The sequence below is a fragment of the Electrophorus electricus genome, chromosome 24 (assembly GCF_013358815.1).
Source record: "Electrophorus electricus isolate fEleEle1 chromosome 24, fEleEle1.pri, whole genome shotgun sequence".
NCBI lineage: Eukaryota > Metazoa > Chordata > Actinopteri > Gymnotiformes > Gymnotidae > Electrophorus > Electrophorus electricus.
The window spans coordinates 3,421,079-3,432,110 of NC_049558.1; the positions used below are offsets into that span (position 1 = coordinate 3,421,079).

The following is an 11,032-nucleotide window of genomic DNA, read 5'->3' on the forward strand; positions in this document are numbered from 1 at the left end:
TTTTTCTTTCCCTACCGAGCATAGCCCCCCCCCCCCCCTCGCATTGCTGCAGTACCATCATGGGATAGTGTGAGAGACTAACATTGACACAGGAGAGAGAGAACGAGAACTGTGGTTGCTTTTGATTAAATGAGAGATGTCAAGGAAAAGCAGATCAGATGGAGTTTTAGGAGCAGTGAAAGGCCTCATGCATGGAATTGAGACCGAGTGACACATGTACTGCAGATGAACCCAGGTGCCTGCAGAATGATGATGGCACAGAAAACCGCGTCTTTAGAATTGTCTTGGTAGCCTTGCTGTAAAACCAAAAATGCACAATAAAAATAATACGGCAACTCCTTTTCAGTATAAATAGAATAAAATCGTTAGTGAAATTTTATGTAAAATGTATCATTTCAAAGTCACATGCTCTGCTGTGCAGTGCAACATGTTGGCAATAGAGTTACGGTGTGGCATTTTACACTCCAGCTAATAAAACCATGCCTATGCAAGGGCTGCATGCGTGTCTGCATCATCTCCTGTTGATGGCATGACGAAAGGCTCCTCTTATAGGAGTGTTACGGTAGCTCATGGCTGTTGTCTGTGTGGTGAGCTGGAGAGTCGGAGGGATGCAGTGCGGGAGAGAGAAGGGGCGGAGCCTGCTGCGCACCCCTCCTTCTCCTCCCCTCCTTTCACTCTGGCACTTAGTGCATTTTCTCCTCCTGCATTAGCACACTTTGCCCATCACTTCATCTCCCATGCGTAATTCGTCAAAGGCCCGTTCCGTTTGAGAGCCTGCGGTGGAATGTGAGACCAGCTCCGTAGGCTTGCGTCCTGGCTGTGTGTTGGGGGGGCTTCAGGGGCTTCGGGGAGCCTGCGTTTCTGGTCCTGACCCGCTGAGCCCGTCCACTTGCGCCTCATGCTGAGGAAGAAGGGCTCAGAACCGCTGCAGGACCGTGAAGTCCTGCTGGACCTGGACTACACTGGGGAGCCCCGCGGCGCTGACTGTTATGGCAGTCTGCAGAATGGAGGTTTCATCCCTCCAAGATATGTGAGTGGCTTGTGTTAATGGTTCATTTGTTTCCAGACATTTTAAATATACTGCCTGCTGCTCATGGTCAGTTTTTAGAACTGTTACATTTCCTGCTAGTAAGTGGTTCTACTTGGACAAATTACTCTTGGACTATTATGTTGTTCTTCTCAAGGCATCTTTCCCCTGTGTTGCATTAAGCCAATCAGTGCAATCAATGTGGAGTAACTCAGCCTTTGCTGAAGTCTCTGTCTAATTACTCCAGCCAGTGCCATTTATTAGATTTCCTTTAAGTAGACACAGTACCACACTTGTCCTTTTGTATCCGATGTCTCGGATCTGTTTCACACGGTCCGATCCATTCTGATATCGGCTGGTTTCTGAAAATGCATGTTCGAATAAGTCCCACAGGAAGGTTTCACAAAACACACACACAGACCTGTTGTGCGCTATGGGTTCATTTTCTGAAGTTACGCAGTGATTACACAATCGTATTTGCACTGAACTGCTCATTCACCAACTCTGCCTGTGATGTAAAATCAGCTGAATGCAGTAGCTGGAGAAGAGGAGGACGATCCTCTCTGTGTTCACTGCGAGAAGACTCCCAACCCAAGAGCCCGTTTCCTGGGCAGCTACTTCAGAGACGGCCGGACTAAGATAGGTGAAAGCTCCATGATGTCTAAGCTATTTCCTCTTTTACTTATTTACTCTTGTTTCTTTCTTAATTTGGTGTGCACCGTTTGGGAAACGGCTTCATGAGCCAGAGCAGTGGGAGCGAGGTGCACATTCCTCTACTCCTCTTAGTTAAAACAGCCAGTTGCGACACCAGCCATGACACAGTGCTGCAAGGTGCAACCAAAAGCAGTGATGTGTTTGAAGTGTGTTCCTGCACCGCGGGTGCTGCGGGAGTATGACTGAATGGGCTGTGTCGCTCACCCTGATTTTGGCTATTCGCCAGATTATGTGCTGGTGTGGGAGGTGAAGTCACACAGGAAGCGGAAAGCCCATGGGAAAGGCCAGAGGGAGAGGGAGGAGCTGGGGGAGCCGGAGCAGGGTGTTCAGGAGGAGAGCAGATCCGAAAGGAGGAAAGCCCAGCTGGCCCGCTGGAGGGACAGATTCATCAACAACCTGCAGATTGCGGGGCTGCTGTTAGAAAAGGTGCATCCATTCGTCCTGCTGTCTTGCCCTTCACAGCTCTGCACTGCTCAGAGACCTGATAGGATGTGTGCTTACTGTCATTTGTCTTATTTGTACCGCCAGGAGGAATCATGCAGTGCAAAAAAGACAATACACTACCTGAAGCTCAGTGCTCCCTGGGAAGTGCTGGTGTTCTATGCAGAAGAGTTAAGCTTAAGAGCTCCGCTGCAGGTCAGCTGCTCCTGCCAATGCTAGCTTCTTCTCCTGTGCTATGGTGCCAAAGGCCCTGCGCAGAATCTCGAACTGCATCCCAATTGTCTTGGAGGAAATGGATATTTTTCCAATATGAAGTTGGAAAATGACCTAATTAAATTGTTTCCCGATAGGCACAGCCTCATCCGGACTTTAACACCTCGGCTCAGATTCTCCAGAAGTTCTATGTGCCAAACGTCTTGGCAGAGACAGTGCCCAACAGGCCGGTGGACTACTACACCTGTGCCTTCCGAAAATCCAAGATGGAAAAGTAAGGGCCCGCTTCCATGAATGGACAGTCGTTTGCCCTTTTCAAAATTTGAAACTTTGCCTAATGCTGTTTCCTAAACTTCTCCTTTTGTAAGATTTCTGGGCTGTGGTGACCATGAGAATTATTTCACTGATACACAGAGGCACCGCATTGTGAGTGGACTTTTTTTTTTTATTATTGGTACAAGCATTAAAATGTTTTGGGCAAGGACTAAATAAAAGAGTATTATACACTTGTTATAATCTGTATAGGTGTATGAGATCCTGGCGAGGACTGTGTATGGCAAACGGAAGAGGGCAGAGGTCGGAGTGGCTCGACTGCTGAAGGAAGGGGCATTCAAAGCTGCATTTCCTCTTCATGACGTGAGTGACTAGCCTGGCAGAGGGACCATGGTCAGCTGCACCCCTGTACCACTGCACCTTTATAGCGGGTAATGTTTTTTATGGCACAGGGTCCCTTTGAGCTACCAGCATGTGAAATTCCTCCAGATCAGTTAAATAGGAGGCAGGTTCTGTATCACTACTGGGCTCGCTGGTCCAAATGGTACAAGTACCAACCCCTGGATCACATCCGTGAGTACTTTGGGGAGAAAATTGCACTGTACTTCGCATGGCTTGGTGAGTAAACCCTTAAAAATAATAAGCCAAACCTTTATGAAAGACAGAAACATGAGACATTTTTAAAACAACAAGTTTCATGTGCTGTACTTTTCTGTTTGGTTCGTGTAGGCTTTTACACAGCTTGGCTCCTTCCTGCAGCGATAGTTGGGACATTTGTGTTTGTGTCAGGCATCATGACAATGGGCTCCAACACTCCAGCGTCAGTATCTCACAGTCTCTCACTGATGCCCTGGGCTCACAGCAAACTTGCACTGAGCTCCATCCATCCATCCATCCATCTCTCTCCTCTCTCTCTCTCTCTCTCTCTCTCTCTCTCTCTCTCTCTCTCTCTCTCCCTCCTTCTTTGTGTTTGTGTGTATGCATGTGTGAGTGTGAGAGAGACCTCTTTTCCGGTTATACTCATATATATATATATATATATATATATATATATATATATATATATATATATATATATATATATATATATATAATGTTCTTATGTTCTGCCAGGCTACTGCAGCAGACAGTGTAGTGTCAGTGTGAATATTGTCCCTTTAATCTGTTTCCATGGCAACAACTGACCAAACCTACTTTGGGATGGGGCTGCTGATGGTTTTATAAGGAATTGCACTCTAGTGGTAGCAAACGGTGCAAAATGCCTTAACCAGAAGGAAGTGAAAGTCACTGACTGCTGTTTGCATGGTCCTTGAATGCTGCTCTTTATGTGTTTATGTGTTCGGCCTTTTAACGCTATTGATCTCCAGAGGAAACTAATGTATTCCATCCAGCAGAGAGAGCCTTATGTCATTCCCATGTAATGTCTTAGACAGTGTGTGAGGGCATTTTAAACATTTCTCATGATACTACACCCTTATCCAAATTTAGCTTGCAGCTGTTTCATCAGAACTATGTTCATTTCTCATGCCTGGCAGTTTGATGTGCATTGATCATCTATTTATTATGTTCTTGCTCTTTATAGGAGAGAAATATGTGAAAGTGGAGGCCACTATCTTATGTGTCCTCTCTGTGAAACCTGCAAGCCATGGAACATATCAGACATTTGCCCTATGGCCAAGGTACACTGCCTACAGCTGTGCATACAGCCGAACTCGTATTGTCTCATGTTTCTTTTTCTACTTTCTCTTTTGGTATTTTGTGCACTAATTATACTTCCCTTTCTCCTCCTCTCCGGCTCCAGGTGGGCTACCTGTTTGATCACCCTGGTACAGTATTCTTCAGCGTCTTCATGTCCTTCTGGGCTGTCACCTTTCTGGAGTACTGGAAGCGCAAGAACGCCACTCTGGCTCACCACTGGGACTGCATGGACTTCCACGAGGAGGAGGTGTGGCAGAAACGCACACGCTTACGCTTGCGTTCTTCTGGACTCGCCGGTGGCACTGCACGCCTCTCCCTCACTCACAAACCTAAGCGCCTTCCATATTAATATTAATTCATAGGCTTTATTATGCAATTCATACTAAATAAAATGTCTTAAGGCTAATAATGAAATTTCAAAAAAAAAAAAAAAATCTTACAACTAAAAGAATATTTCTTCTCTCCCCCCACCAGGAGCCGCCGCGGCCAGAATTTGCGGCTATGGCTCCTGCGATGGAGGAGAACCCCGTGACGGGGGTGAAGGAGCCCTATTTCCCAGAGAAGGCACGGCTGTCACGCATGCTGACGGGCTCTATGGTGATCATCGTAATGGTGAGGTCCAGGTGCTGTTCCTCCTAAGCTCGTCGGCGCTGTGATCGCGTCTGCGGCTCCGGCTCACTGTCCCACCCCCTCCCCTGTGCCTCTGCAGCTGTCTGTGGTGATCATCTTCCTGGTCACTGTCATCATCTACCGGAGCATAGTGAGTGTCATGATGTATGAGACAGGGAGTTCAGTGCTGCGCACTCAGGTGGGTGCTTGTTAAATGGAGCCACGTTGTTAATTAAGATAACTCTTCTCATATACTTCAGCACTTCATCAATGCCAGCACCTGCAAATACCTTAAATTCTCTTTGTGTGTGTGTGTGTGTGTGTGTGTGTGTGTCTTAGGCTGGGAACATTGCCAACATCTCCAGCAGTATGGTAAACCTGGCTCTGATCTTGCTGATGGGGCAGGTGTATACAGCCTTGGCTGAACAGCTTACTAAATGGGGTAAGCGTTCTACTGCAGGCACTCAGGACCGTAAAACAGCACTTTCTGCTCAGTAGGCAGTGACAGGACCTCCAGGTAGTTTACCTAAACTCACCCATTCTGCCTCAGGGAGACTGATGCTGTGAGCTCAAACTGAAGGGTGAGAATGAAAATCAATAAACCATTAAGTTTGGCAAGGACTCAATGATGAAAAGCTTTACACTTATAATTGTAGGTTTCACAGGTTGTGACATTATATAATTGTATTGTTTTTAGACATAGTTGTACAACATAATGCTGTTTCCACGACCACTTTAATTTGAATAGGTTTAGCACTAATAAGTGAAATTCGGTTTTACAGAGATGCACAGGACACAGACACAGTATGAGGATGCGTTCACGTTTAAGGTGTTCATCTTCCAGTTTGTCAACTTCTACTCCTCCCCATTCTATGTGGCCTTCTTCAAGGGAAGGTAACCAGATATTCAGCATGTTAGGTTTTAGATGATGAACTCTTATAACACCAGGCTGTGTGTGTTCCTGATTTGCACACTGCTTCCTCACTCATAGAGCTAAATGCCTTTCTTTGGAATTCCTAAGAGTTCACTTATGAGTATAAAGTCTTAAGGTGAATAACTAAATTTAAAAAATCTTAATATTAAAGAGCCACTGTGGACAGTGATAAGGGTGTCTTCCATGGCTCTTTCCTATGGGTCTTACCTTTCGCGTGGATTCTACTTCCTAAAACGCTGTGCTGTTCTTTCCCCACTGTAGGTTCGTCGGCTACCCCGGTCATTATGGCACTCTGTTTGGGATGAGGAACGAGGATGTGAGTTCCGTGCGCTGGTCGGCTTCTGTTCTTATGTTAGCTGTGCTGTTCATTTCTGTTTGATCTGGTCATTTGGTGTCACTGCGTGTGTGGTCATGGATTCCTCTTGTTGTGTGGGTGGGTTTCAGTGCGGTCCAGGGGGCTGTCTGATTGAGCTAGCTGAACAGCTCTTCATCATCATGATGGGAAAACAGCTCATCAACAATGTTCAGGAGTTTGTCATACCGTACGTTCCTTAAAACTTGTCTCTATCTGGACAGAATTTCCAGTGTCCAGTGCAAGTTAAAGCCACTTTGCTAAATTGCACTATTCTTTTTTTAGTGGTTATGGTCTTTGTTGTTGTATAAGACTATATAGTACAATGCATCCAGCCATGTTCTGCCATTGAGTCAGCAGCAGAAAGCAGAGTGTTGCATTATGGCTCTATGCGGCAGCTCTACCACTGTTATCACGCCAGCTGAAATAGCTCAGCAACTGCTGATCTTTGCAGTGTGACCGTGAAAGTGTCCATAGGTGTGTGGTTGTGAGTGGGTGTGTGTGTGGTGGGCAGGGGTGTGACAGAGGAAGAGGGACAGTGATTGCATGATATTCATAATTGTAAAACAACATATGCACTTGTGTGGGTGGTATCATCCACCAGGCAGGCTGTTTGCTACAAGTAAGCCAGGAATAGTGTTTACCCATTTCTAGAGAGAAACTGATTCAGCACCTGGATAAAAGGATGACCTCTTTCTAGATAGTTTTTTAGCACTACGAGTATCGTATCCTCCTCTGCTCCAACTGTGGTGTGCGTATGTGCTCGTATGTGACAGTAAAGTAAAGGCATGGAGACAGAAGCAAAGTCTCGCATCCGTGAAGAAGTCTCAGAGTGGTCAGGAGCCACAACCCTGGGAGCAGGACTATGAGCTGATCGAATGCGAGGGCCTGTTTGACGAATACCTGGAGATCGGTAAGTCGCACTCGCTCAGGACTGACCAGCAGATTAGCCAAAGTATTTAATCGAACGGTGCCTGGCCCTGCTTTTGTTGCTGATGCCCTTGACGGCTGCCTCTCTTCATTCACCAAGCGAGGTCTGATTGGCGCGTTGTCTTCGCAGTGCTGCAGTTTGGCTTCATCACCATCTTCGTGGCAGCGTTCCCGCTGGCCCCGCTCTTCGCCCTGCTCAACAACTGGGCCGAGGTGCGGCTGGACGCTCACAAATTCGTGTGCGAGTACCGGAGGCCCGTGGCGGAGCGTGCCCAGAACATTGGCGTGTGGTTCATCATCCTGGAAGCTCTTTCGCACGTGTCCGTCATCGTGAACGTGAGGGACCGCAGACCTCGCCACAGCCTATTCTCATGCATTGTCTCAGTGCTAACCATTTATTCATTTATCATCTATATGTACTCTATCTACAAGGACACTAGTAATAATATACAAGTTTGTTTTGGAATACAAGTAGTTTGTGTTTTGGAAATCTCGAGGATGGGTTGTGTGTTGTTGTTTTGTTGTTTACTAGGCTTTCCTCATCGCATTTACATCCGACTTCCTGCCTCGTCTGCTATACAAGTATAAGTTTGATAATGACTTGAATGGCTATGTCAACTTCACATTGGCCTATGCTCCACCCAGCTATAACTACTCCAGCCATGGCGTGTGCAGGTAATTTGGTAATAGCCAATGTTTCAGTGTTATAAGCTTCTTAATTAAAAGAGAAAATAGAAAAATAAATATTATATGATCATGTTATATGATCATGTGACTTTTCTTTTCTAGTGGAGAATTTTTATTTTATACTCTTTTACATTTGGCCAGTGTATCACCCTATTCTATGATGTTTGAAGTACAGAACAATTTTCAAACAAATAGGCATCAGAGAAATTCGGTATCAGAGAAAGTACAATTTCCTTAGACATTAGGGGTAAGCTGGAACAAGTCTGTTAGATGTGTGTTTATAATATGCACACCCAGTTTTCTGTCACTAGTGTGACACTACTACTGTGGTGTTTTTGCCAGTAGAGGGTGCGCTTACTTTCACCATGAAAGTCAGAGCACTAAACATTAAGGAGTGGCTCTTTCTCTAGTAGTTTCTCTGGTGTGATTGTATACTGAAACAGGTATAAAGCTTTTCGTGATGAAAATGGGAACTACACGCTGGTGTACTGGGAACTTCTTGCAGTCAGACTTGGCTTCATCATTGCATTTGAGGTAACCGCTCAGCAGCTCCCTCATACAGTGAGATGCACAGTATGCAGGCTATCACTACATTTTTACCATTTCCAGACATGATTCCTTAGTTGTAACCTGCATAGTTACCTGCAACTAAAGAAACCCTTTCCAAACCTAGAATTGTAGTTATTTAGATTTTTGATTGACCTCTTTTTATCACCTAGGTAAACTTTTTGAATGAATTGAAATGAGATGAAATTTGGGGGGAAAAAAATCTTAAAATGCATCAATTTTTTTTTTAAAGCATGTGGTGTTCTTTGTGCTGCGTGCAATTGACTGGATGGTTCCTGACATTCCCGAGTCTCTGGAGGTTAAGATCAAGCGCGAGCGCTATCTGGCCAAGCAAGCTTTGGCAGACAACCAGGAGGCCCTGCTGGTGAGTGGCGCCCGGGTCAGATGACACAGCGACGCCCCAAACCCCCCACCCCCCGCCCCCTGCCCAACACACACACACACATAGAGCCTTCTGAACAGCCTTTCTATTGTGAGAGTTTATTTGTGTCATTATCATATCAGGTTTGCTCATTCCATGTTGATAACCTGTAAGAGACCAACTAGATGTTGATGAGGTCAATGCTCAGATGCTGTCATTTAGGTGGAGCAGTGAGACACTGCAGATTCCAGTAAGTGTGCAGTGATTGTCCTCATACACACACACACACACGCGCGCACACACACACACACACACACACACACACACACACACACACACACACGCACGCACACACACACGTGTAAAAGCTTTCCACTCAATGAAATGAAATTAAACCTCCCTTGGAAATGTAGCATGGGCTTTTATTTATTTATCTTGGCGTTCTCCTAAATTTCTTGTTAACCAAATTAATTTCATACAACATTTCATTAAATATATACATTTTGGAAGCCCCTTTGGCACTAGTGAAGGGAATATTACTTTTAGAATTATCTGGGCCATTTCCTGTGACACTTTCATTAAATTAACCTAATCAGTTCCAGTTCAGTTCCATTAGAAAAATTGATTCTCCAGGAGTGTCACAATTTATTTCATGACTACAGATCTTGCGTCACACTTTGGAAAAAGGAAAATGTATCTGAGTAGAAACATCTGATCAATATTAACTTTCTCTTAGCCTGAAAATGTTCCCTCCATTTTTCCCTGTTTTTCACATTTCTTTTCTGTTTTTGTCCATTCTCCATCTGTTCTGGTCTTTGAAGCAAGCGACTCGTCTGGCTGCTTGAGGCTATCCTGCAGTGCCAGAATGTCTCCAGCAGAGGGTGCACTCATAAAGACAGCCTCTCAACACAACCTCTGAACACAAATTCAGAAAGGACACCTTAGCATATAGGAAAAATACCTGGACTGTGTGAGGTTTTTTTGGGGGGTGGGGGGGTGGGTGTGTTTTCGCTTGGTCGGTGAGTATATACATGTTTTAGGGAGAGCATGCATATGTGTGGATGTCAATTTAGAGGTTTGTATTTGGTGCACATGTGATGCCAAACAAAATTCCGACGCTATAATGCTTCCTAAAGAGGCTATTTATTTGCAGTAATTTTGGGTCATGAGTATAGATTTATTAACCACTTTCCACCCTCTGATCCATCACCCTGTGATAAAGTTCTGATATAAAGAAGTGAGAGATTTATCTTATATTTGTACTAATTACAGGGTACATGTAAAATGGTGATGTGTTATGAGCTCACTCCTCATGTGCTGTTGTATGAACTGCCTCTGTAATATATCTACACATTTGCTCATGTTCATCCAAAAAGTCTTGCCATTCTAATTATGTTTTGAAATAAAGTTGGTTTGATGAATGTTAAAGCCTGTGTAACAATGTTAGTTCTAGCGTTCACATGCTAGGGATAAAGAATTCAATTTTGGGCTGGACAGCCTTCTCCAACAGGAGGTATTGCGCTAAAATATGTTTGAGCAAGTTTGAGGGCTGAATGAGACAGGGCTCATTTTAAGCACTGTGTTACAGAACCGGGATCACATGCCAGTTGGCAGAGGTGCTGGAACCTTACCCTCCTGTTAACACATCCCCGAGAGCACACAGCTTCTGACCCACTTTCCAGCCTTACTCTTTGCCTTGATCTCTCCTTCTCAGATTGCACATAATTAAATCAAACATCGGAGCACCGCTTTGTTAGACAAACAGCAGTATCACCTGCCTGCTGGGCTCCCATTTACCTGAAGGAAGCGTGAGGGCAGAATTAAATCAGGACTCAGAAATGCAATGAAACCACCCTGATTTATTGGAATTCAGCTGCAGACAGGTGTCCTGTTAATGATTTCTAGAAAAAAGAAGGAAAAAAACCTTTCTGCCCTGAAGCTCTGTAACTCTCCCTTTCACACTCACTCTCTCTCTCCCCTCCCCTTGCTATTCCTGCTGAGGCTTCATTTTTGATTGTTGTGATTGCCCTGCGTTCCTCTCCTCTGCAGCCTGAAGGAAGTGTGCGTTAGTACATGTTGTGGAGCTGAAGTATGCAACGTGGACAGCAGCCATCATGCCATGCTAATAACCGTCTCCGTGCGCTTCCTTACAACCACAGAAGCAGGACAAACACGCTGGACAAAAAGACAGCGCTTCTCTCATGACATCCTGTTAGTATTCAGCTG

At 45.1% G+C, this 11,032-nt stretch overlaps 1 protein-coding gene across 2 annotated transcripts; it reads left to right on the forward strand.

Moving 5' to 3' along the window:
* Positions 1-659: 659 nt before the first annotated feature.
* On the forward strand, positions 660-10,234 carry ano11 (anoctamin 11). Of its 2 annotated transcripts, none has more exons than XM_027014504.2 (23): positions 660-1,030; positions 1,553-1,670; positions 1,968-2,167; positions 2,270-2,377; positions 2,533-2,669; positions 2,764-2,821; positions 2,921-3,031; positions 3,121-3,286; positions 3,398-3,488; positions 4,251-4,347; positions 4,470-4,613; positions 4,841-4,978; positions 5,076-5,174; positions 5,315-5,417; positions 5,758-5,869; positions 6,171-6,225; positions 6,354-6,451; positions 7,038-7,174; positions 7,322-7,527; positions 7,724-7,866; positions 8,322-8,412; positions 8,678-8,809; positions 8,950-9,048. In XM_027014504.2, the coding sequence occupies exons 1-23, from the start codon at positions 899-901 to the stop codon at positions 8,977-8,979; spliced, it is 2,706 nt and encodes a 901-aa protein (XP_026870305.2). In that variant the 5' UTR covers positions 660-898; the 3' UTR covers positions 8,980-9,048. The 2 variants fall into 2 exon arrangements, with proteins under 2 accessions (XP_026870305.2, XP_026870306.2); XM_027014505.2 differs by lacking the exon at positions 8,950-9,048 and adding an exon at positions 9,628-10,234 and having other exon boundaries at positions 662-1,030.
* The last annotated feature ends 798 nt before the right edge of the window (positions 10,235-11,032 follow it).